Source organism: Macaca thibetana, chromosome 8 (assembly GCF_024542745.1).
Source record: "Macaca thibetana thibetana isolate TM-01 chromosome 8, ASM2454274v1, whole genome shotgun sequence".
In the NCBI taxonomy this organism is placed as follows: Eukaryota; Metazoa; Chordata; class Mammalia; order Primates; family Cercopithecidae; genus Macaca; species Macaca thibetana.
Genome location: NC_065585.1, coordinates 138,878,455 through 138,905,809, shown reverse-complemented (window position 1 = coordinate 138,905,809; position 27,355 = coordinate 138,878,455). Strand labels below are relative to the sequence as shown.

The 27,355-nt window shown below is 44.1% G+C and overlaps 1 protein-coding gene across 1 annotated transcript in view; it reads right to left on the bottom strand.

The window, feature by feature from the left end:
- CSMD1 (CUB and Sushi multiple domains 1) overlaps nucleotides 1-27,355 on the bottom strand; it is a 2,043,790-nt gene that overhangs the window by 271,872 nt on the left and 1,744,563 nt on the right. The window contains 3 exon segments of the mRNA XM_050802644.1: nucleotides 7,772-7,966; nucleotides 12,625-12,812; nucleotides 17,362-17,500. Coding sequence (XP_050658601.1) covers nucleotides 7,772-7,966; nucleotides 12,625-12,812; nucleotides 17,362-17,500 — 522 coding nt within the window.

The window sequence follows — 27,355 nt, the reverse complement described above, 5'->3', positions numbered from 1 at the left end:
TACAAAGATTATATCAGTTTTCTATCACTTTTATATTATATGGGACTAAAAGGAAAAATGTTTTGCTTTTTAGGGGGTTTTGTTTGTCTTAATGTTTTATCTTATAGTTTCAGTAAAAAAGCAACATGTATAATTACTAATGCTTTTGGGGTCTCTTCCTATGAGTCCAATTTAAAACTAAAGGAATCCATTATTAGAAAGTTAGGGCTTATAAAATATAGAGAGGTGTGCGTGTGGCGGGGCGGGGGTGTATGTCTGTGTGTATGTGTATGTGTGAGTATGTCTTAATTTTTCCCCAGTTATCTTATTTACTTTGGCTTCACTTTTGCTGAGAAAACGAAACACACTGTACACAGATGTTCAAAGCACTTTTTAAAGCATCATGGAACAGACCTCCAATTAAATCCCAGCCATTTGATATCCAGTCTTTACATTGCCAGTACTCTATTTCCTTATATTTTTACATAAGGAGGGGTCAAGTCCGCTCTGCTCATCTATTTAGCACAGAGCACTGACCAGCACAGGAGCCACTCAGTACAGCCTATTGCACCCTTGCCATGCTGGCTGTGGCCTGACTGCACTTCCTATCTTAGATATACCCTCACTGATTTGAATTCAGAATTATCTTCAGTATTTCAGAAAGGTTATATTTCTACAGCTCATTTCTTCTTGATATGGCAATTTTCTTTTTCTTTTCTTTTGTTTTCTTTTTTTTTTTTTTTTTTGAGATGGAGTCTTGCCCTGTCACCCAGGCTGGAGTGCAATGGTGTGATCTCGGCTCAGTGCAACCTCCGCCTCCCTCCCGGGTTCAAACAATTCTCCTGCCTCAGCCTCCCGAGTAGCTGGGATTACAGGCATGCGCCACCACACTTGGCTAATGCTTTTGGGTTTTTTTTTTTTTGTATCTTTAGTAGAGACGGGGTTTCACCATGTTGGGCAGGCTGGTCTCGAACTCCTGACCTCGTGATCCGCCTGCCTTGGCCTCCCAAAGTGCTGGGATTACAGGGGATTACAGGCGTGAGCCACTGTGCCCGGCCACAATGGCAATTTTCAAGCCTCAAAGGAAAAAAAAGTTAGAGACAACATGTTTAATCCTTTGAACGTTAATTAGCATTATGTTAAATCTTAATTGATGGACAGAACATTTTCCATGATGAATAAAACTCCTTAGAATATGGCAATGTTACGGTTAAGGCACCTTGTTAATGATGATTAGTTAAGAAATTTCCTGAAGCCCTGCATTACAATGGCTTGAAAAACTTGAGTTGTATTCTAAAAGTCAAAGGAAAACAGCTCAGACATCTGACAGCTTTGATCTGTTTATGATCAGCTAGCAGAGATTTTTACTTAACTAAGCTCAGCCTTCATGCTAGTGTCTTAATTCAAAATCACGTTATCACTCTAAAACACTTCTATTTAGTTTTTTACAGTTTTAAATAGAAACACTTTATTTTCACTTTTAGATGGAGGATATTTCTGTAAGCTCCAAAACTGAAGGTTTCTGGTAGAATCCTGGCGTCACTCACTCTACCAAGGCAGATACATCCCTCAGATATTTTCCTCCACCATAACCATATGAGGTCAACCAGGTTATGTCAGAACTATCTTTTCTTTTTCCTCAAAAGCTTCAAGTTCAAGTTAAAAAAAAATAAACACAAATAAAGAATGAAAGTGTATTTTATTTCCGCTCAGTCACATAAAATTCAAACATATCACTTTGCAAATGATCTTTTTTCCATTAAAAAATTAGTTTAAAATTTTAAATAAGAAGTATAAGTAAAAAGTGGAAAAACGTCATCACTGGGCCAAAATTTTGATTCCCAAATTATTAGCGATGGTAAACTAATTCTTATCAAGAACATCTTCTGATAGCTCTGTCACGAGGCTGGAGTGCAATGGCACGATCTTGGCTCACTGCAACCTCCACCTATCGAGTTCAAGAGATTCTCCTGCCTCAGCCTCCCGAGTAGCTGGGACTACAGGCACACACCACCAAGCACAGCTAATTTTTGTATTTTTGGTAGAGACGGTTTTACCATGTTGGCCAGGATGGTCTCGATCTCTTGACCTCGTGATCCACCTGCCTCGGCTTCCCAAAGTGCTGGGATTACAGGCGTGAGCCATTACGCCCGGCCATATGTTTTGTGATGGTTAATACTGAGTTTCAACTTTTGGATTGAAGGATACAAAGTATTGATCCTGGATGTGTCTGTGGGGGTGCTGCCAAAGGAGACTAACACTTGAGTCCGTGGGATGGGAAAGCCAGACCCACCCTTAATTTGGGTGGGCACCATCTAATAAACTGCCAGCATGGCTAGAATATAAGCAGGCAGAAAAATGTGAAATGAGAGACTGGCCTAGCCTACATCTTTCTCCTGGGTTGGATGCTTCTTGCCCCTGAACATTGAACTCTAAGCTCTTCAGTTTTGGAACTCAGAATGGCCCTCCTTTTTCCTCAGCCTGCAGACAGTGTATTGTGGGAGTTGTGATCATGTGAGTTAATGCTTAATAAATTCCCCTTTATGTATGTAGCTATTCCATTCGTTCTGTCCTTCTAGAGAACCCTGACTAATACATGTTTTAAAGTATAACTACAAAGAAACACTTTGTCCAAGGACAGAATAAAAGAGGACTGCCTTATGATACTAGAGGACACTTTAAAAAAGCCAAAGATGAAATTAAGGAAAACTGACTAAAAACTTCTGTCTTTTACTACCTTGATAAATGGTGCTTGTGCCTGTCCATTCTTCCTCAGATCAGAAGGCTAAGCACCAGAAGAACTACAACAATTATATGTTTCATACATGACCAAACATTTGTGTTAGAAAAAATATGGACAGAATTTTTATTTAATTCTTTTTTTTTTTTTTTTTTTTTTTTTTTTTTGAGACAGAGTTTCGCTCTGTCACCCAGGCTGGAGTGCAGTGGCCAGATCTCAGCTCACTGCAAGCTCCGCCTCCTGGGTTCATGCCATTCTCCTGCCTCAGCCTCCCGAGTAGCTGGGACTACAGGCACCTGCCACCGCACCCGGCTAGATTTTTGTATAGAGACAGGGTTTCACCGTGTTAGCCAGGATGGTCTTGATCTCCTAACCTCGTGATCTGCCCCTCTCGGCCTCCCAAAGTGCTGGGGTTACAGGCGTGAGCCACCGTGCCCGGCCTAATTCTTAATAATTGTTATGTCTGTGCTAATCTAAGAAACAGCCATGGTGCTTCTCACCTTAGGAATTTTATTTTAATACAACAGAGGAAAAATAAATAAATGTTTGTTATTTGGTAATTAACATATTAAACAGATTATTGCCTAAATGAATAAAGACATACAAGAGCATTCATTGCTAATGTTAACAAGAAGCTTGCTTATCCATCTGGCTAATTAGAATATATACATCTCATACATAAAGGCAACCACATAGAACCAAACTGAATACACAAAACTAGCAAACAGAGTCATTCTGACCCATGAAAGGGGCTCTACCTTGTTTCAATTTCAGTTACAATTCTACAAAAAACTTCCAATAAGCAAAATTTGTAGGTAACAGATGAATAACCAGGAAAAACATGACACCATGCATCTAAAACAAACTGGTCCAAAATGCACCAACTGCATCCCATGATGTAGGAACTATCAAAATATTTAAAGTGGAGCAAAAGGCCCCAAGGTTAACTGGCGATCTGAATAAATCACAGACACGGATTCATGCATAAAACATGCTGCTCTCCATGAGAGATCCAAGATGCACTACAGGAGAAGCCATCTCTGCTTTCCAGATTTCGAATACAAATTTTTATTTACAGGTAAATAGAATATTCCATATGGGGAAATGAGTGTTCCATGCGTTATGCTCTTTGATGACTGGTAAAATAAATTGTGCCTCACTCTGCAGATCTTCAGACATGGAAAGTGAAACAATCTCTAATTAAAAATTTGGTTTCATATATATAACCTATATATATAGGAATATATACATAAGAATATGTATATATCCTATATATAGGAATATGTGAATATATATACATATATGTGTGTATATATGTATAATTCCTATATATGTGTGTATAAATTAATATACATGTCTGTATAGCGAGAGAATATATATAAAGTGTAGAAAAAGTATTTTTCCTATGGCTAATACTTTAGCCATGCTTTTTCTATGGCTAAAGTTTTATCACTTCCCATACATCCAACTGTAATTGAATTTAATATAAATTAAACGCCTTTTGTATTATTAGTTAACAAAAGTACAGGATTCATCATCTTTCCTCAATTTCGCTACCTACTTTTATCTCCCTCACACTAGACTCTATATAATTGCTAAAGATATCTGAAGTGGGGGAAAAATACACCAAGGGATGCAAAAATCATTTTCTGGGATATAAGAAAGAAAATTAGAATTTTTACCCAAAATTATTATTATTTTTTCTTGAGATAGGGTCTTGCTCTGCTGCCCAGGCTGGAGTGCAGTGATCCACTCACAGCTCACGGTAACATCAACCTTCTGAGCTTAAGGGGTCCTCCTGCTACAGCCTCCCGAGTAGCTGGAACTCCACAGGTGCACCACCCTACCCAGCTCATTTTATTTTATTTTTATTTTTTATTTTTTTGTAGAGATGGGGTCTATGTTGCCCTGAGTAGTCTTGAACTCCTGGCCTCAAGCGATCCTCCTGCCTTAGTCTCTCAAAGTGCTGAGATTACAGGCATGAGCAGCTTTGTCTGGTCTCAAATTCCATCTTTTTAAATGTCTGCATTCATGTAGTAATTATGTGGTCTATAATACAACTGCCGAGAAGGTCAGTACCTGAAATGTGTTGCAGACATCGAGGTTGCATGTTCAATAGTTATATTGATTGGATGTCAAATCAAAAAGGTTTGAAGTCATTGCCCTTTGCTACGTCAAAATGGTTTTGGAAACCAGTTACATTCAGAATTAAGATTTACTAGTTTTGGGGAGCCTTATGCCTGTGGAATTTATCCTCCTAACATTTGTGACCTAGAGACTGGCATCGCTCTCAGCCTTGTGTATCTTGTCTGGAGTGACACAGACGGGAGGAGGTGAGGCGAGATCTGGTCACTCTGCAGGGCCCTCCTTTCAGTGCTGCCGTTGGCTCACAAGCCCGGCCTTGCCGGCACGGGCTACGCCTCGCCCAGAAGGGAGGATCCTCAGGACCTTGGACAGCAAGTCACCACCGGCCCCTGGCCAACTGCAAGAGCACATGGCAGGCACCCAGAACCACCGGCATGCACTGCCCAGGCCGCTCAGGATATAAGGGGCACCCAGGCTGGCGGCAAGAGAGGAGGGGGTGGAGGCGTGGCCCCTCCTGGGCCAGGACAGGGAAGGGTGGGTGCTGGGCGGAGACTTCCAGCTCCCTCGTGCCCACCTTCTCACCAAGTCACACCCACTTCTTAGCTTGGCTCCGTCCTGTTTTGGGGGCTGTGCAGGCATCAGGGAGACCTTAGTCCTGACTTGTAATGCTAGGTCAAAGGCTCTCTTTACCTCAAAGCCACTCTGGCTCACTGCCTCCCTCACCTATGAGCACGCTGAGTTCTATTTTAAGCTCCCAAGTGCTTCTTATTTTAGTTTTTAATAAACTTAGAAAAGAGGGACTGTATAACTTTCCATTTAGAAAAGTCTCCCAAAGCAAGTAACACAATGACTAAATTATCAGAATTTTTAATTAAACAGATGACTAGAAAGGACTGATGCATAACCTGGCCTCTAATCATGATTTTAAAACACAAAAATTAACTTTCTCCATCTGTCGATCTGTCACCCAGGCTAGAGAGCAGTGGCGGGATCTCAGTTCGCTGCAACCTTCACCTCCTGGGCTCCAGTGATCCTCCTACCTCATCCTCCCAAGCAGCTGGGACTACAGGCATGAGCCACCACACCCAGCTAAGTTTTGTACTGCATTTTTGGGAGAGATGGGGTTTTGTCATGTTGCTCAGGCTGGTCTCAAACTCCTGAGTTCAAGAGATCCACTAGCCTTGGCCTCCCACAGTGCTGGGATTACAGGTGTGAGCCACCACACCTGGCTTAAGTTCTTACTCTGTGCCAGTTACTACTACTGCTAGGTCCAGACAAATACACTTCTTTAACTTAAAAGCTTGCAGGGTCATAAGAGAATAGACTTAGAAACATAGAAATAGCAGAACATGTCAGGGAAGTAGGTTTTGTTTCATTTTGTTTTGTTTGTTTGATTTCAGTTTCTTATATACTTTTTTCTTTTCTTTTTTTTTTTTTTTTTCCTTTTTTTTTTTTGAGATGGAGTTTCGCTCTTGTTGCCCAAGCTGGAGTGCAATGGCACAGTCTTGGCTTACCACAACCTCTGTCTCCTGGGTTCAAACGATACTCCTGCCTCAGCCTCCCAAGTAGCTGGGATTACAGGCACGCGCCACCACGCCCGGCTAAATTTTTGTATTTTTAGTAGAAAGGGGGTTTCTCCATGTTAGCCAGGATGGTCTCGAACTCATGACCTCAGGTGATCTACCTGCCTCAGCCTCCCAAAGCGCTGGGATTACAGGCATGAGCCACTGCGCCCAGCCTCTTGTATGGTAATATTTAAAATGCTTATTTGGCCTGAAGGTGCCAGTAGTATTGTTAGGCCATCTTGAGGAAAACATGTTTGTTTCATAGTTTATCAAACTAAACTGGTCTTTGAGTTCATCTTAAAATAACCCTAGAAATGAATGTCTCTGCAAAAATCATGAAGTTCTACCTTCTTCTTCTTCTTCTTTAAATACATACCATGCAAAATGTAAAGGGTACAAGTCATGGGTCCACAGCCTGAGGAGTGTTTGCCTGTGGAGACCCCCCTGAAACCACCACCTAGGTTAAGATACGTACCGTGGCCAGCAGCCAGGAAGTCTATCATCCCACTCTCCCCAGTTCACACCCACAGGGCAGCTGCTGTCTGACTTTATCACTGTAGGTTAGTTTTGTCTGTCCTTGAATGCTGATTCAATGATTTTACTAACTTAATTCCTAAGGAATTACAAACTATTGCTGTTTTGGGGGGAAATGACATATCCATTCAAATGTATGCATATTTGTTTTTTCTCTCTGTATATACAGATAGATAAATAGACGTGTGTGTGTGTGTGTGTATTTTTTTGAAATGGAGTCTTGCTCTGTCACCCAGGCTGGAGTGCAGTGATGCAATCTCAGCTCACTGCAACCTCCACCTCCCGGGTTCAAGTGATTCTCCTGCCTCAGCCTACTGAGTAGCTGAGATCACAGGTGCGCACCACCACGCCCAGTTAATTTTTGTATTTTTAGTAGAGACAGGGTTTCACCATGTTGGTTAGGCTGGTCTCAAACTCCTGACCTCATGATCCACTCGCCTCAGCCTCTCAAAGTGCTGGGATTACAGGCGTGAGCTATCGTGCCCGACCAGATGTCAGTATTTTATATATGGGGGAAGAGAGAGAGAGAGAGGGAGAGACAGAGAGAGAGACAAAAGTAACTAGGGAAGGCTAATTAGCATCTCTTATAAAGAACAGGTCTAGAACACACAAAAACAGAAGTGAAAAATGTCAAACTGTATGAGTGAAGGAAAAACATTGCTCCTCCCAGAAACCTATGAGAATGGCTAACACACTAGCTGCATTAAATGATCAATGAATGCCTGATATTCATTCCACACTAGCTCTCTAAGCAATCCTCACCACTGATTAGAGGAATACATGCTGAAATGTGAAACCATTTCTTCAATGAGATGCTGCATTTGAAAGGAAAGGTGTATTTCTAGAAAATACCCAAGCGTGCACTCACCATTACAGGAGGGCAGCACTTGGTCCCAGGAGGGTTTCCCATCAGCCCCAATCACACAGGTGATGGATGAGGGGTCAACAATCTTGTAGCCAGAGTCACACTGGTAAGTGATGGTGGAGCCAAGCTTGAAGTCTGTTCCAATTCTTGTCCCATTCATTATATTTCCTGGGTCAAAACAAGCTTCCCGTGGTTTCTCTGCAGAAGAAATGAATGTAATCTGCATGAGAACAGGAATTTTATTCTTGTTTGTGTATTTGTTTGTTGGGTTGGTTCTTTAGTTGTGTTATTTAGGGCCCAGAACAGTGCCCTAAATAAGTAAGAAATACTCAAAGAATATTGATTGATTGGCTAATGACCAAGTGAAACTATTAATTAAATAATAAATTCCTTTTAAATAAAATTATATTTCCATTTTAAAAACCACATTTTACCACAGCATTGACATAAAATTACCTTCATCTACATAAAAAATGTAGTTCTACATTTTTATATGTTTATGCTTTTTTGGCTATAGATTTTAGGGCTGAATCAAAGAAAAATTGACTAAAAAAATTGAGGTTCATTTTCTAACTTTTGTACATCAAACATATTAACATAAAATCATTCCACACCTTTCAGAAAAGGCTGGAGAATTTGGCTTCTCAAAATGAAACAGTTTAATTCCTGAAAGTTAAGAGCACTTTCTTATACGAATAACAATAGACAAACTTAGAAGATGAAGATGGATGGTCGTTCTCATTCTTTTACTACCGTATTTCTGTTGTTAGTCTTAATAAACATCAAACTTAGCAGAAAAAAATATACTGACTGATAGATGATGGTCAAACATTGTGCCCTGGATGTACTAACAGCCAATAGTTCTACCTTAGTTATAATAATTGCTGAAATGTATTGAGGGCTTATTATGTACCAGACACTGAACTAGGTGTATTTCTGGTTTAATTCTAATCTCCACAACACCTCTGCCAGGAAAGGATGTTAAGAAAGTAAAACTCAAGGCCGGGCGCGGTGGCTCAAGCCTGTAATCCCAGCACTTTGGGAGGCCGAGACGGGCGGATCACGAGGTCAGGAGATCGAGACCATCCTGGCTCACACGGTGAAACCCCGTCTCTACTAAAAAAATACAAAAAACTAGCCGGGCGAGGTGGCGGGCGCCTGTAGTCCCAGCTACTCGGGAGGCTGAGGCAGGAGAATGGCGCAAACCCGGGAGGCGGAGCTTGCAGTGAGCTGAGATCCGGCCACTGCACTCCAGCCTGGGCGACAGAGCGAGACTCCATCTCAAAAAAAAAAAAAAAAAAAAAAAAGAAAGTAAAACTCAAGGAAAGTTAAGTCACTTCCACAGACACCCTGCAGAGACCTGCCCAATTCTGGGGCCCCTCAATTAGGCATTCACTTTTGGCTGCATTAAGTATTTCTTCTTCCCAAGTAAAAATACAAAACCTTTTCTCTTCAGAGTCATGTTGCTCTGCAGTCAATTTCAGTCATCTTCTGGTAGTCTTAATAGTGTTAATTTTCTATTTCAATAGACCATCTAAAGTATCTCTAAATGAAAAAATGTATAACCCTACACTCTACCATCCTGCTAGAAACAGATAATATATAATGGAAGAGAAAAAGCAAAAACAAAAATGCTACACTTTGGGAAGCTGGAGGAAGAAAAAGAGAACTGATTAACTGTATTGATTCAATATTTTCAATCATATTTTTAATAACCCATGTATCATCATCAACCAAACAGAGACGTCTTTGGTGATCACTGACTTAATCATTATATGCATTAGATAAATAATCTATTATAATAATGTGTTATATTTAATGAACTATATTTCTTATATATAATTTACATACTTTGATTAAATCTATATATAATATAGATTATATAAGTTTGTTCATTTGATTAAGAATTCGAGATTAAATGACACATATATATTTTATGTATATTTCTTGTTTTGTGCCTTCGAACCAGTGCTCTCTAATTGCTTTACTGAAAAGCCACTTGGAGACTGAAAATGGTAGTGGACATGTTGATAATTCTTTGTAACTGCATTAAATCCCATATAGAACACAGAACATTAGCTTAAGGAAATACAGATCAAATAAGTAAACCTGTAGGTACTATAAAAGTTGCTCAATTTTTCTGATTTTTTATTCAATCATTCAACACAATGTACTGAGCATCTAGTGAATAGAAGCATTGGCCTTGTTCATAGTATGTTCCCCTATTGAAAATAAAAAATTTCCCAGTACACACCTATTAATATATGTCTGTTGCCCTTTTGTCCTTTTTGATCATTTTTTTGTTATAAATCTCTTTTAGTCTAGTTTCCCGTTTAATTAAATATCACCTACACAACTTTCTTCTTTAAGCCACTAATTTTGATTTCTGATGGCAGGATTTTTTCCCAATGAACTGCATCTAATCTTTTAGTTCCATTACTTAGTTGTCACTTCAGGATGTTCAGTGATAAATCACTGGCACTTTTTTTGCTTACAATTTGCCAGGCTTTCTAAATAGATGACTTCATAGCAGGCTGTGTTGTGTTGTCCTTGTCCGTTCCACTTAAGCATACCTTTGAGCTTTCCTGCATCAGAAGCCTGGTAGATTGCCTTAGCCAGCACTTGCGAATTGTTGCACAGCACTTGCGAATTGTTGCACAGCACTTGCGAATTGTTGCACAGCACTTGCGAATTGTTGCACAGCACGACTCCCTGGTGCCCCTTCCATTTCCCATCACGCCTAAGAACTGGATCTGTCACCTGCTTTACTATCCACACCAGCACTTGCTCTGGGCTGGATGCAATGACATCAGTGCCCTAGGCTGGATACAATGGCATCACTGCTTGAGGCTGGATGGAATGGCATCACTGCTCCAGGCTGGAAGCAATGGCATCATTTCTCCAGGCTAGATGCAATGACATCAGTGTTGTAGGCTAAATGCAATGACATCACTGCTCCGGGCTGCATGCAATGGCATCATTCCTATTCTCTTTCCTGTGATTTTTATTTTTCACAGACTCCACTGGAGAACTTTTAAAACCTCAAGAGCTATAGCTCCCAGTTAGATGGCCATACTGGTTACCCAAACAAAAATTAAGGAAGTTCTTTCTTCATGTTATTTGCAAGGCCCTTCATACTTCATTCATTCATTGGCCCATTTATTCATGTGCCTTAGGATGCCGGGGAGAACGGAGTTGTTGCAGTGGGCAATGATCAAGTACATTCTCACATTTATATGAGGATTTGTTTTGTTTATTTACTTGCCTGTGTGATTTTTTTTTTTTTTTTTTTTTTTTTTTTTTTTTTTTTTTTGAGACGGAGTCTCGCTCTGTCATTCAGGCTGGAGTGCAGTGGCCGGATCTCGGCTTACTGCAAGCTCTGCCTCCTGGGTTTACGCCATTCTCCTGCCTCAGCCTCCCCAGTAAGCTGGGACTACAGGCGCCCGCCACCGCGCCCGGCTAGTTTTTCTGTATTTTTTTTAGTAGAGACGGGGTTTCACCGTGTGAGCCAGGATGGTCTCGATCTCCTGACCTCGTGATTCGCCCGCCTCGGCCTCCCAAAGCGCTGGGATTACAGGTGTGAGCCACCGCGCCCGACCAAGTTTGCAGATTTTGATGTTTGGGAGCAGAGAGACCAATTGCCTACTTAAAACTATATGAACAGGTCTATTAATGAGGTAAGGAACATAAAATATATTCTTTTTAAAAATATTTTTCATACGAACTGAACTCAAAGGTATAAATAAATAAAAATATTTTCATTTTTTAAAAGAAAACCCTCGTTACTGTGAAGTGATATTTTGTTAAGTCTGCTTCCCTAATTCTTTGTAATACACCTTGTATTTTATTTTGTTCACATGAGAAATAAACTTGAAAAAACACACATTTATTTTGATGGACCCAATAACAAAATGCTGAATTGAGGGTGGTTTTTTAGGTCAGTCTGTTTTCCTTGGATGTTAATGGCAGAGAATGGTTTATAGCAAATCAACGGTGAATCACTGATCTGAGGATCAAAGGAAAGAGCTCTGAGCAGCGTCAGAAACCTTGCCAAACCAGCCATGGGTGACTGAGGCAGGGAAGGGCACAGACATATTGACATGGAAAATGTTGAGATAAAATGAAATTATTTTTGGCTGGGCGCAGTGGCTCATGCCTATAATCCCAGCACTTTGGGAGGCCGAGGCAGGTGGATCACCTGAGGTCAGGAGATCGAGACCAGCCTGACCAATATGATGAAACCCTGTCTCTACTAAAAATTCAAAAATTAGCTGGGCGTGGTGGTCTGACCAATATGATGAAACCCTGTCTCTACTAAAAATTCAAAAATTAGCTGGGCGTGGTGGTGGGTGCCTGTAATCCCAGTTACTCAGGAGGCTGAGGCAGAATCTCTTGAATCCGGCAGGTGGAGCTTGCAATGAGCTGAGATCAAGCCATTGCACTTCAGCCTGGGCAACAGGAGCAAAACTCTGTTTCCAAAAAAAAAAAAAAAATAGTGATTTTCATGTACTTACATTTAATCATCTTGAAGAAACAAATTATAAGATGTTAAAACCCATCTCAAAATAATTACTAAATGTCATCAAACTCTTTATTTTACAAACCACAATTTATTTTTATATGGTCATGAATTTGGACAGTTTGTCCCCCTCTCTTTCTTCCTCCAGTTAAGGTAGAAATGCACCTCGGGAATATCTTCACTGGGGAGGGAGGAGACATGTATCTTCCCAGACGGAGGAGACACAGGTCAGCATTTGGGTATTAAACAGATAAGCAAGATGTTACAAAGCAATGCTTACAATAAAAACAGGCCTGATACAAGTCAATTCCCACCCCAATTCAGGCAGTCACAGTACCTTTAAATTCAATGGCGAACCCCGACAAGCCCACAGAGGCATCACTCCGAAACGCCAGAAAGAGGCTGTTTCCGCTACTCTCTATTCTTTCTGGGGCTTGAGCGCCCTGGTAACTCCCAATGAGAGGGCTGTTGGAATCCTCCCCTTCATAGATGTGTAGGAAGTCATAGCTGGGCTCCATGTTGAAACTAAAGAAAAGAATAGTAATTATGTCATAGGGCGAATAGAGATTTACCTTATCTTCCAGAGTGGTAAGCCTTTGAGTGCACAAAGTGATTTTATTTGCTTTTGTCTAATAATTTTTCAATTAGGGCAATCCAAAAGTTAAATGTAATATGAATCAAAATATTAATAAAATAGCAATAAGTATAAAATATATCAATTATGACAAATCGTATTTTGCCTAATTACCATCATGTTCAATACAATATTATTTTGACCATAGCCAAAAGGAAATAAGTCATAATAGCAGAGTTATGCTATCCTTTCCCTGTACCCATTAATTTGCTAAATCAGATGCAGTTTAAAAGAACAGAGCTCAAAAGAGATACATTTCCACTGACCTTTTATCTTTATCTGAATATTTTTAGTTTTGAGAATATTGGAACTTTGAAAATATTGGAATTTGAAATTATTGGAATAGTCAGTAGAATTACTATTCTTAAAGGTTTTTTTTTTTTTTTAAACAAACAAACAACCTGTACATTATTTTTACTTAAAAAATGCAGTTGTTCCAGCCTGGGCAACATAATGAGATCCTGTTTGTACAAAAATACAAAAATTAGTGGAGTGTGGTGGTGAACACTCGTAGTCCTAGCTACTCAGGAAGCTGAGGCTGAAGGATCACCTGAGGCCAGGAGTTTGAGACTGCAGTGAGCTGTGACCACACCACTGCACCCATGTACTCCAGTCTGAGACAGAACAAGACCTTGTCCAAAAAAAAAAAAAAAAAAAAAAAAAAAGCCTCTACTTGCTTGGATGAATCAGCCAATATTAATGGTCCCTACAATGCACAGCGTAACCTTTCTCACATCATGTTTCACCATCACTGAATATCCCAGTTTCTTTCTCTCTCCCTTCCTTTCTTTTTCTCTCACTTTCTCCATTTTTCTCTATTTCTCTCTCCTCTAACATTAACATACAGTCAGTCCCCAAAGAGTGTAACAATTTAAACCCAAAGCTCTCAAGGGCTAGGCTGTATTTGCCATTGGTGATGTGTAGGCTGATAGTCTATGAGCTTTAAAAGTATGCATACTCTAAGGGAAAGGCTGAACTTGGTTAAGATGTCTACGATCTTGATGTGAACAGAATAAATTGATAAAGTAGAAGTATTAAAACCATCTGTTGTGGCCGAGCACGGTGGCTCACGCCTGTAATCTCAGCACTTTGGGAGGCTGAAGTGGGCGATCATGAGGTCGGGAGTTCGAGACCAGCCTGGCCAATGCGGCGAAACCCTGTCTCTACTAAAAATACAAAAATTAGCTGAGCATGGTGTTGCGCGCTTCTAGTCCCAGCTGCTCAGGAGGCTGAGGCAGAAGAATCGCTTGAACCCAGGAGGCAGAGGTTCCAGTGAGTTGAGATCACGTGCCCCTGTACTTCAGCCTGGGCGACAGAGCAAGGCTCCATCTCAAAAACAAACAAATAAGCAAGCAAACCAACAAACCCATCCCTTGCAGCCACCCCTTCCCTCTTCTCTTCTCTATAGCAGGTTTTTCGTATGTGTCTTTAAAAAGCACTCAATTTATGAAGCTCCCACTTCCTTTCCTTTCCATTTGCAGAAATTTAGGACAACTGAGTCAGAGAAGGTCAGGGTTTTTGCCTGTTGGTTTGTTTGTTTTTGTAATCATTAAAATGTTCTAAGTGGCTCCATTTGATCTGGAGATTTGAATGATAAAACAGCAACAGAAGGTCCCTCCTGGAGGGGTCCACTGCACCATGAAGGGGACCAGAGGACGTGGGACCACCAGCATCAGTGCAACGTCCAGCCTGCATCACGCTGTCCTGTTTCGGGTCAAGGATACCCTCACTCCACATTCTGAATATATTTATTAAAGGAAATTTAGGAAGGTTTCTTAGTCTGTTTATTTGACAAGCTCACTGACGTCAGGAATGAAGAAGGAATAAAAGGTTGGAGTTACTAGGTATAGGGGCTAGCAGGAATGATGTGGGTTAAGTAGAATTTTATTGGAATAATTACTGTATTTAGAGTGTTTGCAAGGATGTTATTAAAATCTGGTCATGCCATATCCCCAATATTTGGCTTAGTTAATTATCATTATTGGTAATTTATTCAACACTGCAAATACTACCAGACACAGGAAAACAATAAAACACTATATATCCCATCTGCTCTCCTTTTTTGCCTGTATCAAAATTCATGTGTAGAAGTCTGAGTGAAATTTATAATTAATTATGATTCCTTTGGTGAACTCCTTATTGCTACCTCTGCCAGCTGCACGTGTCTCTAAGCTCTAATAGCATGCCAAAGCCTGACTCAGTGTTTCAACCACATTTGATTTGAACCCCAATGTGTGAGCCCCACAGTCCACAGGGAAATTTGATGGAACATCCTCTTTCTAAAGACCCACAGCCCTGAATGAGCCTGGAAGCGCACATGTCCTTCAGGTCATTTGATTCTTTGCCTTTATCATTAGTAATGACAGACTCCCACTCTCCCACAAAAAGCACACCTGAATTTGCCATCATCCTGACAGTACATCTTGGCCAGCCCTCATCAGCACCAGCCTCCTGTTTGGGAAGCTGGACATCCTCGTCCCTAAACAGGATTCTGGCCTCTCCCTCCTCACTACTTCCCAGGAAGATGTTCACTTGATCACATGCAAACTCCAGATCAGAGAAGTCACTGGTTTTCACTGATTTCTGAAGTTTCTGAGACATTGGGTCAGGTAATGAGTCATACAATCTATAGGTTGGGAGAGGCTTCAAGATTAACTGTTTCAAACTTCCAGAGGGGTGTATAAAACACAGTGAAAAAGTCCTTGCACAAAAATGCCTTAAATATGCATATCATCAAAAGAGTTGCACTTTACGGGAAGGAGGAAACTCTTACTAACAAGGTTCTGTGTTCACTTTCAATTATTTCTTTTTCTTTTCTTTTCTTTCTTTCTTTCCTTCCTTCCTTCCTTCCTTCTTTCCTTCCTCCCTTCCTTCCTTCCTTCCTTCCTTCCTTCCTTCCTTCCTTCCTTCCTTCCTTCCTTCCTTCCTTCCTTCCTTCCTTCCTTCTCTCTCTCTTTTCATTTCTTTTCTTTCTCTTCTTTCAGTCTTCCTGTCTTCCTTTCCTTTCCTTTTCTTTCCTTTTCTTTTCCTTTTTTTTTTTTTAAGATAAGGTCTTGCTCTGTTGCCCAGACTAGACACTATCATAGCTCATTGCAGCCTCCACCTCCTGGGCTCCAGCAGTCCTCCTGTCTCAGCCTCTTGAGTAGCCAGAACCACAGGCATACAAAAGGACACCAGGACAATGTTTAAAATATTTTTGTAGTGACAGTCTTACTATGTTGCACAGGCTGGTCTCAAACTTCTGAACTCAAGTGCTCCCCATCTTGGCCTCCTGAAGTGCTGAGATTACAGGCATGAACCACCACACCTGGCTTCAACTATTAATCCACTTATAATATCTTGAAACCAGAGGTGCCTCCTAATTTTAAGGAGGATGCTGCTAGAATTTAACATTAACAAAACCCACAAAGATATCTAAAAAATATAGCCAGTGAGTGTTCACTGGTTTTCTGTAATAGCTAAGAAACATTTGGTAAATTTGTGGCAGTTTAGTAAATTCAGGAAAAGATGATTATCAACCTACTTAAGATTCAGAATCACAGAAACGTAAAATTCTACTGACTCAGATCTCATCAGGGGGAGAAAGTGAGGGAACGTAAACACATTCAGGCCTTGAATATTGACATAAAGATTTCTAGAAAAGGAAACTGGCTCCATTGACAGATTAAAAACTCTAATCCCAGGTACTTGCCCTGGATAGCTGAAAGGTCAATAGGAAAGTCTACAGAATGACTCACCTTTGCAAATATCACTTTCATTTAGTTCAAAAGTCAAAGTCTAAGTTAGAAAAGATCTTTGGATTCAATAAAAAGTAATTATCATATACTATATCCTAATAATATAATTATTTAAAGAGTTTATTTTCATAAAATGGCCACGGTATTTGACCTTCCACCCTCTAGTTTAGTAAGAATAAGTTAGCATATTTTTAGGACTGAAATCTAGTAACTCAGACTTTACAGCAACCACATTTGGGGAAAGTTTCATTTTCAAGGCCCTATTAAGTCTTAATTATTGTAATGATATTAGCAGTGCTACCCTCAGGAAAGTCAGGATGTGCTGTGGAAAGGAATTCACTATCATGCATTGAGCACGACAGGAGGCATTGATGAGAAATTACACCAAGTGTCTCCATACCATATTTTTATTATTTTTATTGAACATTCTGTAAGTTAAGCCTTCTCATAGGGAGCACATTGTCTGCAAGATAAACAGTATTTAAAGATAATTCATGTGCATCTTCACATAAGTAGAATACTCCAAAGCAAAATAATATATTCCCATTTATGTCATTTTGCAGCCTGGTGTAGTCTCCATTAGACACAAAATCTAGTGCTTACCTAGATATAACACTGGAGACTCTGAGGTCATAAAAGAAGTAATTTTTAGGTATGGCATTAAAAATCCTACTAAAAAGAGGAGTTCTGCAAGAGACAGTACCTTTTGAATATCAAAGCAATGACAAAGTCCGGGTTCACTTTTACTCTCCAGTCACATTCCTTCCCGGGAGGATATGGTTGTGGGTAGTTGGGTGATAAAATAACACCTGCTGGGCCCGTCAGATTCCCTCCACAAGCAGCTGTCACAGAAAGAAAGTTACAGAGACAAAGTTAGGAGAGAGAAGAATGCCTGCCAGTCAGTGTAGAATGAGACATCACAGAATTCTTTAAGAAAGAGAGCTTGTTCATCAGCATTTTTTCCCCATCAAAGAGATTGTGTGTTGGTTATCAATTATCCAGATAAAACTGTAAGACCCAGGAACCCTGTACATTTTTCATGTAATTGTTAATGAATTTTACATAACATTCCACCCCATTTTCAAAGAGAATTCTGGCACATAAAATTTCTTTCCTATAATTTAAAATTTTCTCAATTAAATGAAAGATGACTTAATCCCTACACCTGCCAACGTGCACACATAGGAACAAACAGGAAAACACTTGAATAAAAAAATCCCATGGTCATCATTTTATGGCCGTGTTAATTCTTTTGCTATTTCTCATAGTTTATAAAATCATTGCCTATTTCTTCCTGAGTGCCTGCTTCATGTGGTACAGTGATCGTCTGGCTCCCGTTCACTGTTTTATCCCTGATGTCTAGGCAGTTTCTGGATCAGAATAAGTGTGCAGGAAATGGTTACTGGGTACATGAAAACATGGCCTTTCACATCTTCCCAGTCCTCTAGTGTATGGAAGGCTTGAATTCCTTTCCGCATGTTTCAAAGTGGCAAAGCAGACCCCAAAAGTTTAAGTGACCTCTAAGTATACGTATCAGTGAGGAGCTGAGTTGGAACATTACTGTCTGGAAATACCATTTGATCACAATGCTTGGTATATTATTAGAAAGAACCACTTTATAGGATAATAACAAATTTAGTTGGTGTTTGAAGTCATCAATTTTGAATTAAATGTGTTTACATTTATATTAGCAAGGCAGTAATTATGTAGCTCAATGTGGTTAATAGGGAAGCCAATTTTTATTCTTGAATTGGAAAGTTTTTAGGATTGTTTTATAAGGTTTCTCCTAAACCTCTCATCTCAGGGAAGGTGTGAAAATACTGCAGAATTTATAAGTATACACATTTTAGATACATAATATGCTGCGTTTAAAAGTTGTTTATATCAAATATTGTGGTTTGTCACCAAGTTGTTTAAAGCGTGACTACAATTAAATCATAGTCTTCCCCTTAAGTTATATGTCTTATTTCATTCCCATTATTGCTCATATATGCATTAAAAAATATGTAGAAAAGAAAATGTCTTAATTGCTGATTTTTTCCCCTTCACAAAAGAGATTTTGTTTTGTAAATAAGATGAAGGAAGATGAAGACCCATGCTTCACAATTTTCAGTAATGAGGGTGTCTTTAAATACTTACTTAACATTTCTGAAAACTTAATTTTTATAATAAGAAATACAACTAACTCCAGTAGTTTTTGTTATACTCTCACAGCCTAATTGAATGCAAACTCTGAATGCCACTGCAGAAAATATTTATAATAATAAATTCTACAGATATACGTTCCAGAGTAATATAATTTTTACAGAAAAAGATTAACACTTGATTTTCCCCAGTACGCTTTTTAAAAAAAAAAAAAGAATCGTGCAGAAGAAATTGTCCCCTCAGCTCTCACACGGCAGGGCCTCCTCAGAATCACCCTCAGCTCTCACAGGGCAGGGCCTCCTCGGAATCACCCTCAGCTCTCACAGGGCATTTCCTCCTCAGAATCACCCTCAGCTCTCACAGGGCAGTTCTTCCTCAGAATCACCCTCAGCTCCCACAAGGCAGTTCCTCTCAGAATCACCCTCAGCTCTCACAGGGCAGTTCCTCTCAGAATCACCCTCAGCTCTCACAGGGCAGGGCCTCCTCAGAATCACCCTCAGCTCTCACAGGGCAGTGTCTCCTCAGAATCACCCTCAGCTCTCACAGGGCAGTGTCTCCTCAGAATCACCCTCAGCTCCCACAGGGCAGTTCCTCCTCAGAATCACCCTCAGCTCTCACAGGGCAGTTCTTCCTCAGAATCACCCTCAGCTCTCACAGGGCAGTTCTTCCTCAGAATCACCCTCAGCTCTCACAGGACAGTTCTTCCTCAGAATCACCCTCAGCTCTCACAGGGCAGTGTCTCCTCAGAATCACCCTCAGCTCTCACAGGACAGTGTCTCCTCCGAATCACCCTCAGCTCTCACAGGGCACGGTCTCCTCAGAATCACCCTCAGCTCCCACAGGGCAGTTCCTCTCAGAATCACCCTCAGCTCTCACAGGGCAGTTCCTCTCAGAATCACCCTCAGCTCTCACAGGGCAGTTCTTCCTCAGAATCACCCTCAGCTCTCACAGGGCAGTGTCTCTGAATCACCCTCAGCTCTCACAGGGCAGTGTCTCCTCCGAATCACCCTCAGCTCTCACAGGGCAGGGCCTCCTCGGAATCACCCTCAGCTCTCACAGGGCAGTTCCTCTCAGAATCACCCTCAGCTCTCACAGGGCAGTGTCTCCTCAGAATCACCCTCAGCTCTCACAGGGCAGGGCCTCCTCAGAATCATCCTCAGCTCTCACAGGACAGTTCCTCTCAGAATCACCCTCAGCTCCCACAGGGCAGTGTCTCTGAATCACCCTCAGCTCTCACAGGGCAGTGTCTCCTCCGAATCACCCTCAGCTCTCACAGGGCACGGTCTCCTCAGAATCACCCTCAGCTCCCACAGGGCAGTTCCTCTCAGAATCACCCTCAGCTCTCACAGGGCAGTGTCTCCTCAGAATCACCCTCAGCTCTCACAGGGCAGGGCCTCCTCAGAATCATCCTCAGCTCTCACAGGACAGTTCCTCTCAGAATCACCCTCAGCTCCCACAGGGCAGTGTCTCTGAATCACCCTCAGCTCTCACAGGGCAGTGTCTCCTCCGAATCACCCTCAGCTCTCACAGGGCAGTTCCTCCTCAGAATCACCCTCAGCTCTCACAGGGCAGGGCCTCCTCGGAATCACCCTCAGCTCTCACAGGGCATTTCCTCCTCAGAATCACCCTCAGCTCTCACAGGGCATTTCCTCCTCAGAATCACCCTCAGCTCCCACAAGGCAGTTCCTCTCAGAATCACCCTCAGCTCTCACAGGGCAGTTCCTCTCAGAATCACCCTCAGCTCTCACAGGGCAGTTCCTCTCAGAATCACCCTCAGCTCTCACAGGGCAGGGCCTCCTCAGAATCACCCTCAGCTCTCACAGGGCAGTGTCTCCTCAGAATCACCCTCAGCTCTCACAGGGCAGTGTCTCCTCAGAATCACCCTCAGCTCTCACAGGGCAGTGTCTCCTCAGAATCACCCTCAGCTCTCACAGGGCAGTTCCTCCTCAGAATCACCCTCAGCTCCCACAGGACAGTGTCTCCTCAGAATCACCCTCAGCTCTCACAGGGCACGGTCACCTCAGAATCACCCTCAGCTCTCACAGGGCAGTTCCTCCTCAGAATCACCCTCAGCTCTCACAGGGCAGTTCCTCTCAGAATCACCCTCAGCTCTCACAGGGCAGTGTCTCCTCAGAATCACCCTCAGCTCTCACAGGGCAGTGTCTCCTCAGAATCACCCTCAGCTCTCACAGGGCAGTTCCTCTCAGAATCACCCTCAGCTCTCACAGGACAGTGTCTCCTCAGAATCACCCTCAGCTCTCACAGGGCAGTGTCTCTGATTCACCCTCAGCTCTCACAGGGCAGTGTCTCCTCAGAATCACCCTCAGCTCTCACAGGGCAGTTCTTCCTCAGAATCACCCTCAGCTCTCACAGGGCAGTTCTTCCTCAGAATCACCCTCAGCTCTCACAGGGCAGTTCTTCCTCAGAATCACCCTCAGCTCTCACAGGGCAGTGTCTCCTCAGAATCACCCTCAGCTCTCACAGGGCAGTTCCTCCTCAGAATCACCCTCAGCTCCCACAGGACAGTGTCTCCTCAGAATCACCCTCAGCTCTCACAGGGCACGGTCACCTCAGAATCACCCTCAGCTCTCACAGGGCAGTTCCTCTCAGAATCACCCTCAGCTCCCACAGGGCAGTGTCTCCTCAGAATCACCCTCAGCTCTCACAGGGCAGTTCCTCCTCAGAATCACCCTCAGCTCTCACAGGGCAGTTCCTCTCAGAATCACCCTCAGCTCTCACAGGGCAGTGTCTCCTCAGAATCACCCTCAGCTCTCACAGGGCAGTGTCTCCTCAGAATCACCCTCAGCTCTCACAGGGCAGTTCCTCTCAGAATCACCCTCAGCTCCCACAGGGCAGTGTCTCCTCAGAATCACCCTCAGCTCTCACAGGGCAGTGTCTCTGATTCACCCTCAGCTCTCACAGGGCAGTGTCTCCTCAGAATCACCCTCAGCTCTCACAGGGCAGTTCTTCCTCAGAATCACCCTCAGCTCTCACAGGGCAGTTCTTCCTCAGAATCACCCTCAGCTCTCACAGGGCAGTGTCTCCTCAGAATCACCCTCAGCTCTCACAGGGCAGTGTCTCCTCTGAATCACCCTCAGCTCCCACAGGGCAGTGTCTCCTCAGAATCACCCTCAGCTCTCACAGGGCAGTTCCTCTCAGAATCACCCTCAGCTCCCACAGGGCAGTGTCTCCTCAGAATCACCCTCAGCTCTCACAGGGCAGTGTCTCCTCTGAATCACCCTCAGCTCTCACAGGGCACGGTCTCCTCAGAATCACCCTCAGCTCTCACAGGGCAGTGTCTCCTCAGAATCACCCTCAGCTCTCACAGGGCAGTGTCTCCTCAGAATCACCCTCAGCTCTCACAGGGCAGTGTCTCCTCAGAATCACCCTCAGCTCTCACAGGGCAGTTCCTCCTCAGAATCACACTCAGCTCTCACAGGGCAGTTCCTCTCAGAATCACCCTCAGCTCTCACAGGGCATTTCCTCCTCAGAATCACACTCAGCTCTCACAGGGCAGTTCCTCCTCAGAATCACCCTCAGCTCCCACAGGACAGTGTCTCCTCAGAATCACCCTCAGCTCTCACAGGGCAGTTCTTCCTCAGAATCACCCTCAGCTCTCACAGGGCACGGTCACCTCAGAATCACCCTCAGCTCTCACAGGGCAGTTCCTCTCAGAATCACCCTCAGCTCCCACAGGGCAGTGTCTCCTCAGAATCACCCTCAGCTCTCACAGGGCAGTTCCTCCTCAGAATCACCCTCAGCTCTCACAGGGCAGTTCCTCTCAGAATCACCCTCAGCTCTCACAGGACAGTGTCTCCTCAGAATCACCCTCAGCTCTCACAGGGCAGTGTCTCTGATTCACCCTCAGCTCTCACAGGGCAGTGTCTCCTCAGAATCACCCTCAGCTCTCACAGGGCAGTTCTTCCTCAGAATCACCCTCAGCTCTCACAGGGCAGTTCTTCCTCAGAATCACCCTCAGCTCTCACAGGGCAGTGTCTCCTCAGAATCACCCTCAGCTCTCACAGGGCAGTGTCTCCTCTGAATCACCCTCAGCTCCCACAGGGCAGTGTCTCCTCAGAATCACCCTCAGCTCTCACAGGGCACGGTCACCTCAGAATCACCCTCAGCTCCCACAGGACAGTGTCTCCTCAGAATCACCCTCAGCTCTCACAGGGCAGTTCTTCCTCAGAATCACCCTCAGCTCTCACAGGGCACGGTCACCTCAGAATCACCCTCAGCTCTCACAGGGCAGTTCCTCTCAGAATCACCCTCAGCTCCCACAGGGCAGTGTCTCCTCAGAATCACCCTCAGCTCTCACAGGGCAGTTCCTCCTCAGAATCACCCTCAGCTCTCACAGGGCAGTTCCTCTCAGAATCACCCTCAGCTCTCACAGGACAGTGTCTCCTCAGAATCACCCTCAGCTCTCACAGGGCAGTTCTTCCTCAGAATCACCCTCAGCTCTCACAGGGCAGTTCTTCCTCAGAATCACCCTCAGCTCTCACAGGGCAGTGTCTCCTCAGAATCACCCTCAGCTCTCACAGGGCAGTGTCTCCTCTGAATCACCCTCAGCTCCCACAGGGCAGTGTCTCCTCAGAATCACCCTCAGCTCTCACAGGGCACGGTCACCTCAGAATCACCCTCAGCTCTCACAGGGCAGTTCCTCTCAGAATCACCCTCAGCTCCCACAGGGCAGTGTCTCCTCAGAATCACCCTCAGCTCTCACAGGGCAGTTCCTCTCAGAATCACCCTCAGCTCTCACAGGGCAGTTCCTCCTCAGAATCACCCTCAGCTCTCACAGGGCAGTTCCTCTCAGAATCACCCTCAGCTCTCACAGGGCAGTGTCTCCTCAGAATCACCCTCAGCTCTCACAAGGCAGTTCCTCTCAGAATCACCCTCAGCTCTCACAGGACAGTGTCTCCTCAGAATCACCCTCAGCTCTCACAGGGCAGTGTCTCTGATTCACCCTCAGCTCTCACAGGGCAGTGTCTCCTCAGAATCACCCTCAGCTCTCACAGGGCAGTTCTTCCTCAGAATCACCCTCAGCTCTCACAGGGCAGTTCTTCCTCAGAATCACCCTCAGCTCTCACAGGGCAGTGTCTCCTCAGAATCACCCTCAGCTCTCACAGGGCAGTTCCTCTCAGAATCACCCTCAGCTCTCACAGGACAGTGTCTCCTCAGAATCACCCTCAGCTCTCACTGGGCAGTGTCTCTGATTCACCCTCAGCTCTCACAGGGCAGTGTCTCCTCAGAATCACCCTCAGCTCTCACAGGGCAGTTCTTCCTCAGAATCACCCTCAGCTCTCACAGGGCAGTTCTTCCTCAGAATCACCCTCAGCTCTCACAGGGCAGTGTCTCCTCAGAATCACCCTCAGCTCTCACAGGGCAGTGTCTCCTCTGAATCACCCTCAGCTCCCACAGGGCAGTGTCTCCTCAGAATCACCCTCAGCTCTCACAGGGCAGTTCCTCTCAGAATCACCCTCAGCTCCCACAGGGCAGTGTCTCCTCTGAATCACCCTCAGCTCTCACAGGGCACGGTCTCCTCAGAATCACCCTCAGCTCTCACAGGGCAGTGTCTCCTCAGAATCACCCTCAGCTCTCACAGGGCAGTGTCTCCTCTGAATCACCCTCAGCTCTCACAGGGCACGGTCTCCTCAGAATCACCCTCAGCTCTCACAGGGCAGTGTCTCCTCAGAATCACCCTCAGCTCTCACAGGGCAGTTCTTCCTCAGAATCACCCTCAGCTCTCACAGGGCAGTGTCTCCTCAGAATCACCCTCAGCTCTCACAGGACAGTGTCTCCTCTGAATCACCCTCAGCTCCCACAGGGCAGTGTCTCCTCAGAATCACCCTCAGCTCTCACAGGGCAGTTCCTCTCAGAATCACCCTCAGCTCCCACAGGGCAGTGTCTCCTCAGAATCACCCTCAGCTCTCACAGGGCAGTGTCTCCTCAGAATCACCCTCAGCTCTCACAGGGCACGGTCTCCTCAGAATCACCCTCAGCTCTCACAGGGCAGTGTCTCCTCAGAATCACCCTCAGCTCTCACAGGGCAGTTCCTCCTCAGAATCACACTCAGCTCTCACAGGGCAGTTCCTCCTCAGAATCACCCTCAGCTCTCACAGGGCAGTTCCTCTCAGAATCACCCTCAGCTCTCACAGGGCAGTGTCTCCTCAGAATCACCCTCAGCTCTCACAGGGCAGTGTCTCTGAATCACCCTCAGCTCTCACAGGGCAGTGTCTCCTCAGAATCACCCTCAGCACCCACAGGGCAGTGTCTCCTCAGAATCACCCTCAGCTCTCACAGGGCAGTGTCTCCTCAGAATCACCCTCAGCTCTCACAGGGCAGTTCCTCTCAGAATCACCCTCAGCTCTCACAGGACAGTGTCTCCTCAGAATCACCCTCAGCTCTCACAGGGCAGTGTCTCTGAATCACCCTCAGCTCTCACAGGGCAGTGTCTCCTCAGAATCACCCTCAGCTCTCACAGGGCAGTGTCTCCTCAGAATCACCCTCAGCTCTCACAGGACAGTTCCTCCTCAGAATCACCCTCAGCTCTCACAGGACAGTTCCTCCTCAGAATCACCCTCAGCTCTCACAGGACAGTGTCTCCTCAGAATCACCCTCAGCTCTCACAGGGCAGTGTCTCCTCAGAATCACCCTCAGCTCTCACAGGGCAGTTCCTCTCAGAATCACCCTCAGCTCCCACAGGGCAGTTCCTCTCAGAATCACCCTCAGCTCTCACAGGGCAGTTCCTCTCAGAATCACCCTCAGCTCTCACAGGGCAGGGCCTCCTCAGAATCACCCTCAGCTCTCACAGGGCATTTCCTCCTCAGAATCACCCTCAGCTCTCACAGGGCATTTCCTCCTCAGAATCACCCTCAGCTCTCACAGGGCAGTTCTTCCTCAGAATCACCCTCAGCTCCCACAAGGCAGTTCCTCTCAGAATCACCCTCAGCTCTCACAGGGCAGTTCCTCTCAGAATCACCCTCAGCTCTCACAGGGCAGGGCCTCCTCGGAATCACCCTCAGCTCCCACAGGGCAGTTCCTCCTCAGAATCACCCTCAGCTCCCACAGGGCAGTGTCTCTGAATCACCCTCAGCTCTCACAGGGCAGTTCCTCCTCAGAATCACCCTCAGCTCACACAGGGCAGTGCCTCCTCCGAATCATGCTGCTGACAGCGTGGAGAAGTGCTTGCGTGGACCGATGAGGGAGGAGAGCTGATGCAGAGAAAGAAGGTACCTGAAAGTCTAGAAGATTCTGCTCCATGCAGGTTTTGAAAGATGAAAAATGACAGATTCAGGGCACTGTCTACAGGGTGCTACCAGCAGGAATAGTTCAGGGATATGATTCAAATATTGATTTAAAAGACACACAGGGGAAACCCTGTCTTAGTCACATAGGTCGCAGGAGGCACTTTCAATCGAGTTGATTTAAAAGCTGAAAGTGGAATTAAGGAGTGCTGCCTGGCCTTGTTTGTTCTCTCGTTTGGTCTGGTATTCTTCATGTTCGTTTTCTTAGGTTTTAATTATCTTGCAAAATATTTTGGAAAGGATTAGAATAGTAAAAAATGCAACTCAGAGATGCTAGGAAATTCTCCAGAAGGAATAAATGTAGAGATAAAATCCACCTATTCTTTTCAACCCACCAACCCCTTATTCAAAACCTTTAGCCACTATGCTAAATAGCAAACATACATATGTAGCAGCTCCTTCACCATCAGGGTTTGAAGCTATGGTCTTTAATGAGACCCATCTACATTTCTGCATTAAAACATGTGAATGTTCACACCATTGGGTGCGATACACATTTTCTAAATAGACACCTTTATGTCAGGACAGTCTGTTGTCCCTAAATGAATTTCTGCAAACCTAGGGTACATTTTGGCTTTTCAGATTGTTTTGCAATTTGGACTTGGGGAAAAGCAATTGCAGGCTATATAAGAAAATGAAGACTTTTTAGGGATACTTTACTCAGAATAAGGAAGTTGAAGCCGAACACAGTGGCTCATGCTTGTAATCCCAGCACTTTGGGAGGCCTAGGTGGGTGGATCATCTGAGGGCAGGAGTTCGAGACCAGCCTGGCTAACATGGCAAAACCTCACCTCTACTAAAAATACAAAAAATAGCTGGGCTTAGTGGCGCACACCTATAATCCCAGCTACTCAGGAGGTTGAGGCAGGAGAATCGCTTGAACCTGGGAGTGGAGGCTGCAGTGAGCCAAGATCCCACCACTGCACTCCAGGCCTAGGTGACAGAGCAAGGCCCTGTCTCAAAAAAAAAAAAAAAAAAAAAAAAAAAGTCATTAATGTCCTTTGGTCTACAGAATTCTCCTTCTAGACTAAGTCAAAAAGCTAAACAGAAGAGCCTTTATGGTAGGAGTCATTTAGAATGTAACAATAACAGCAAAAAAAAGTGAGGCATCCACGCAACACTCAAGAAAAAGCAACCGCAAATGGCAGGTGTTGAAAATAAATGTTGTCACACACAACAGGTGAGAGGTTAAGATATTTTATGAAAGAGAAAGAAAGAGAGATAGCCAGTAATGAGTAAATATACACT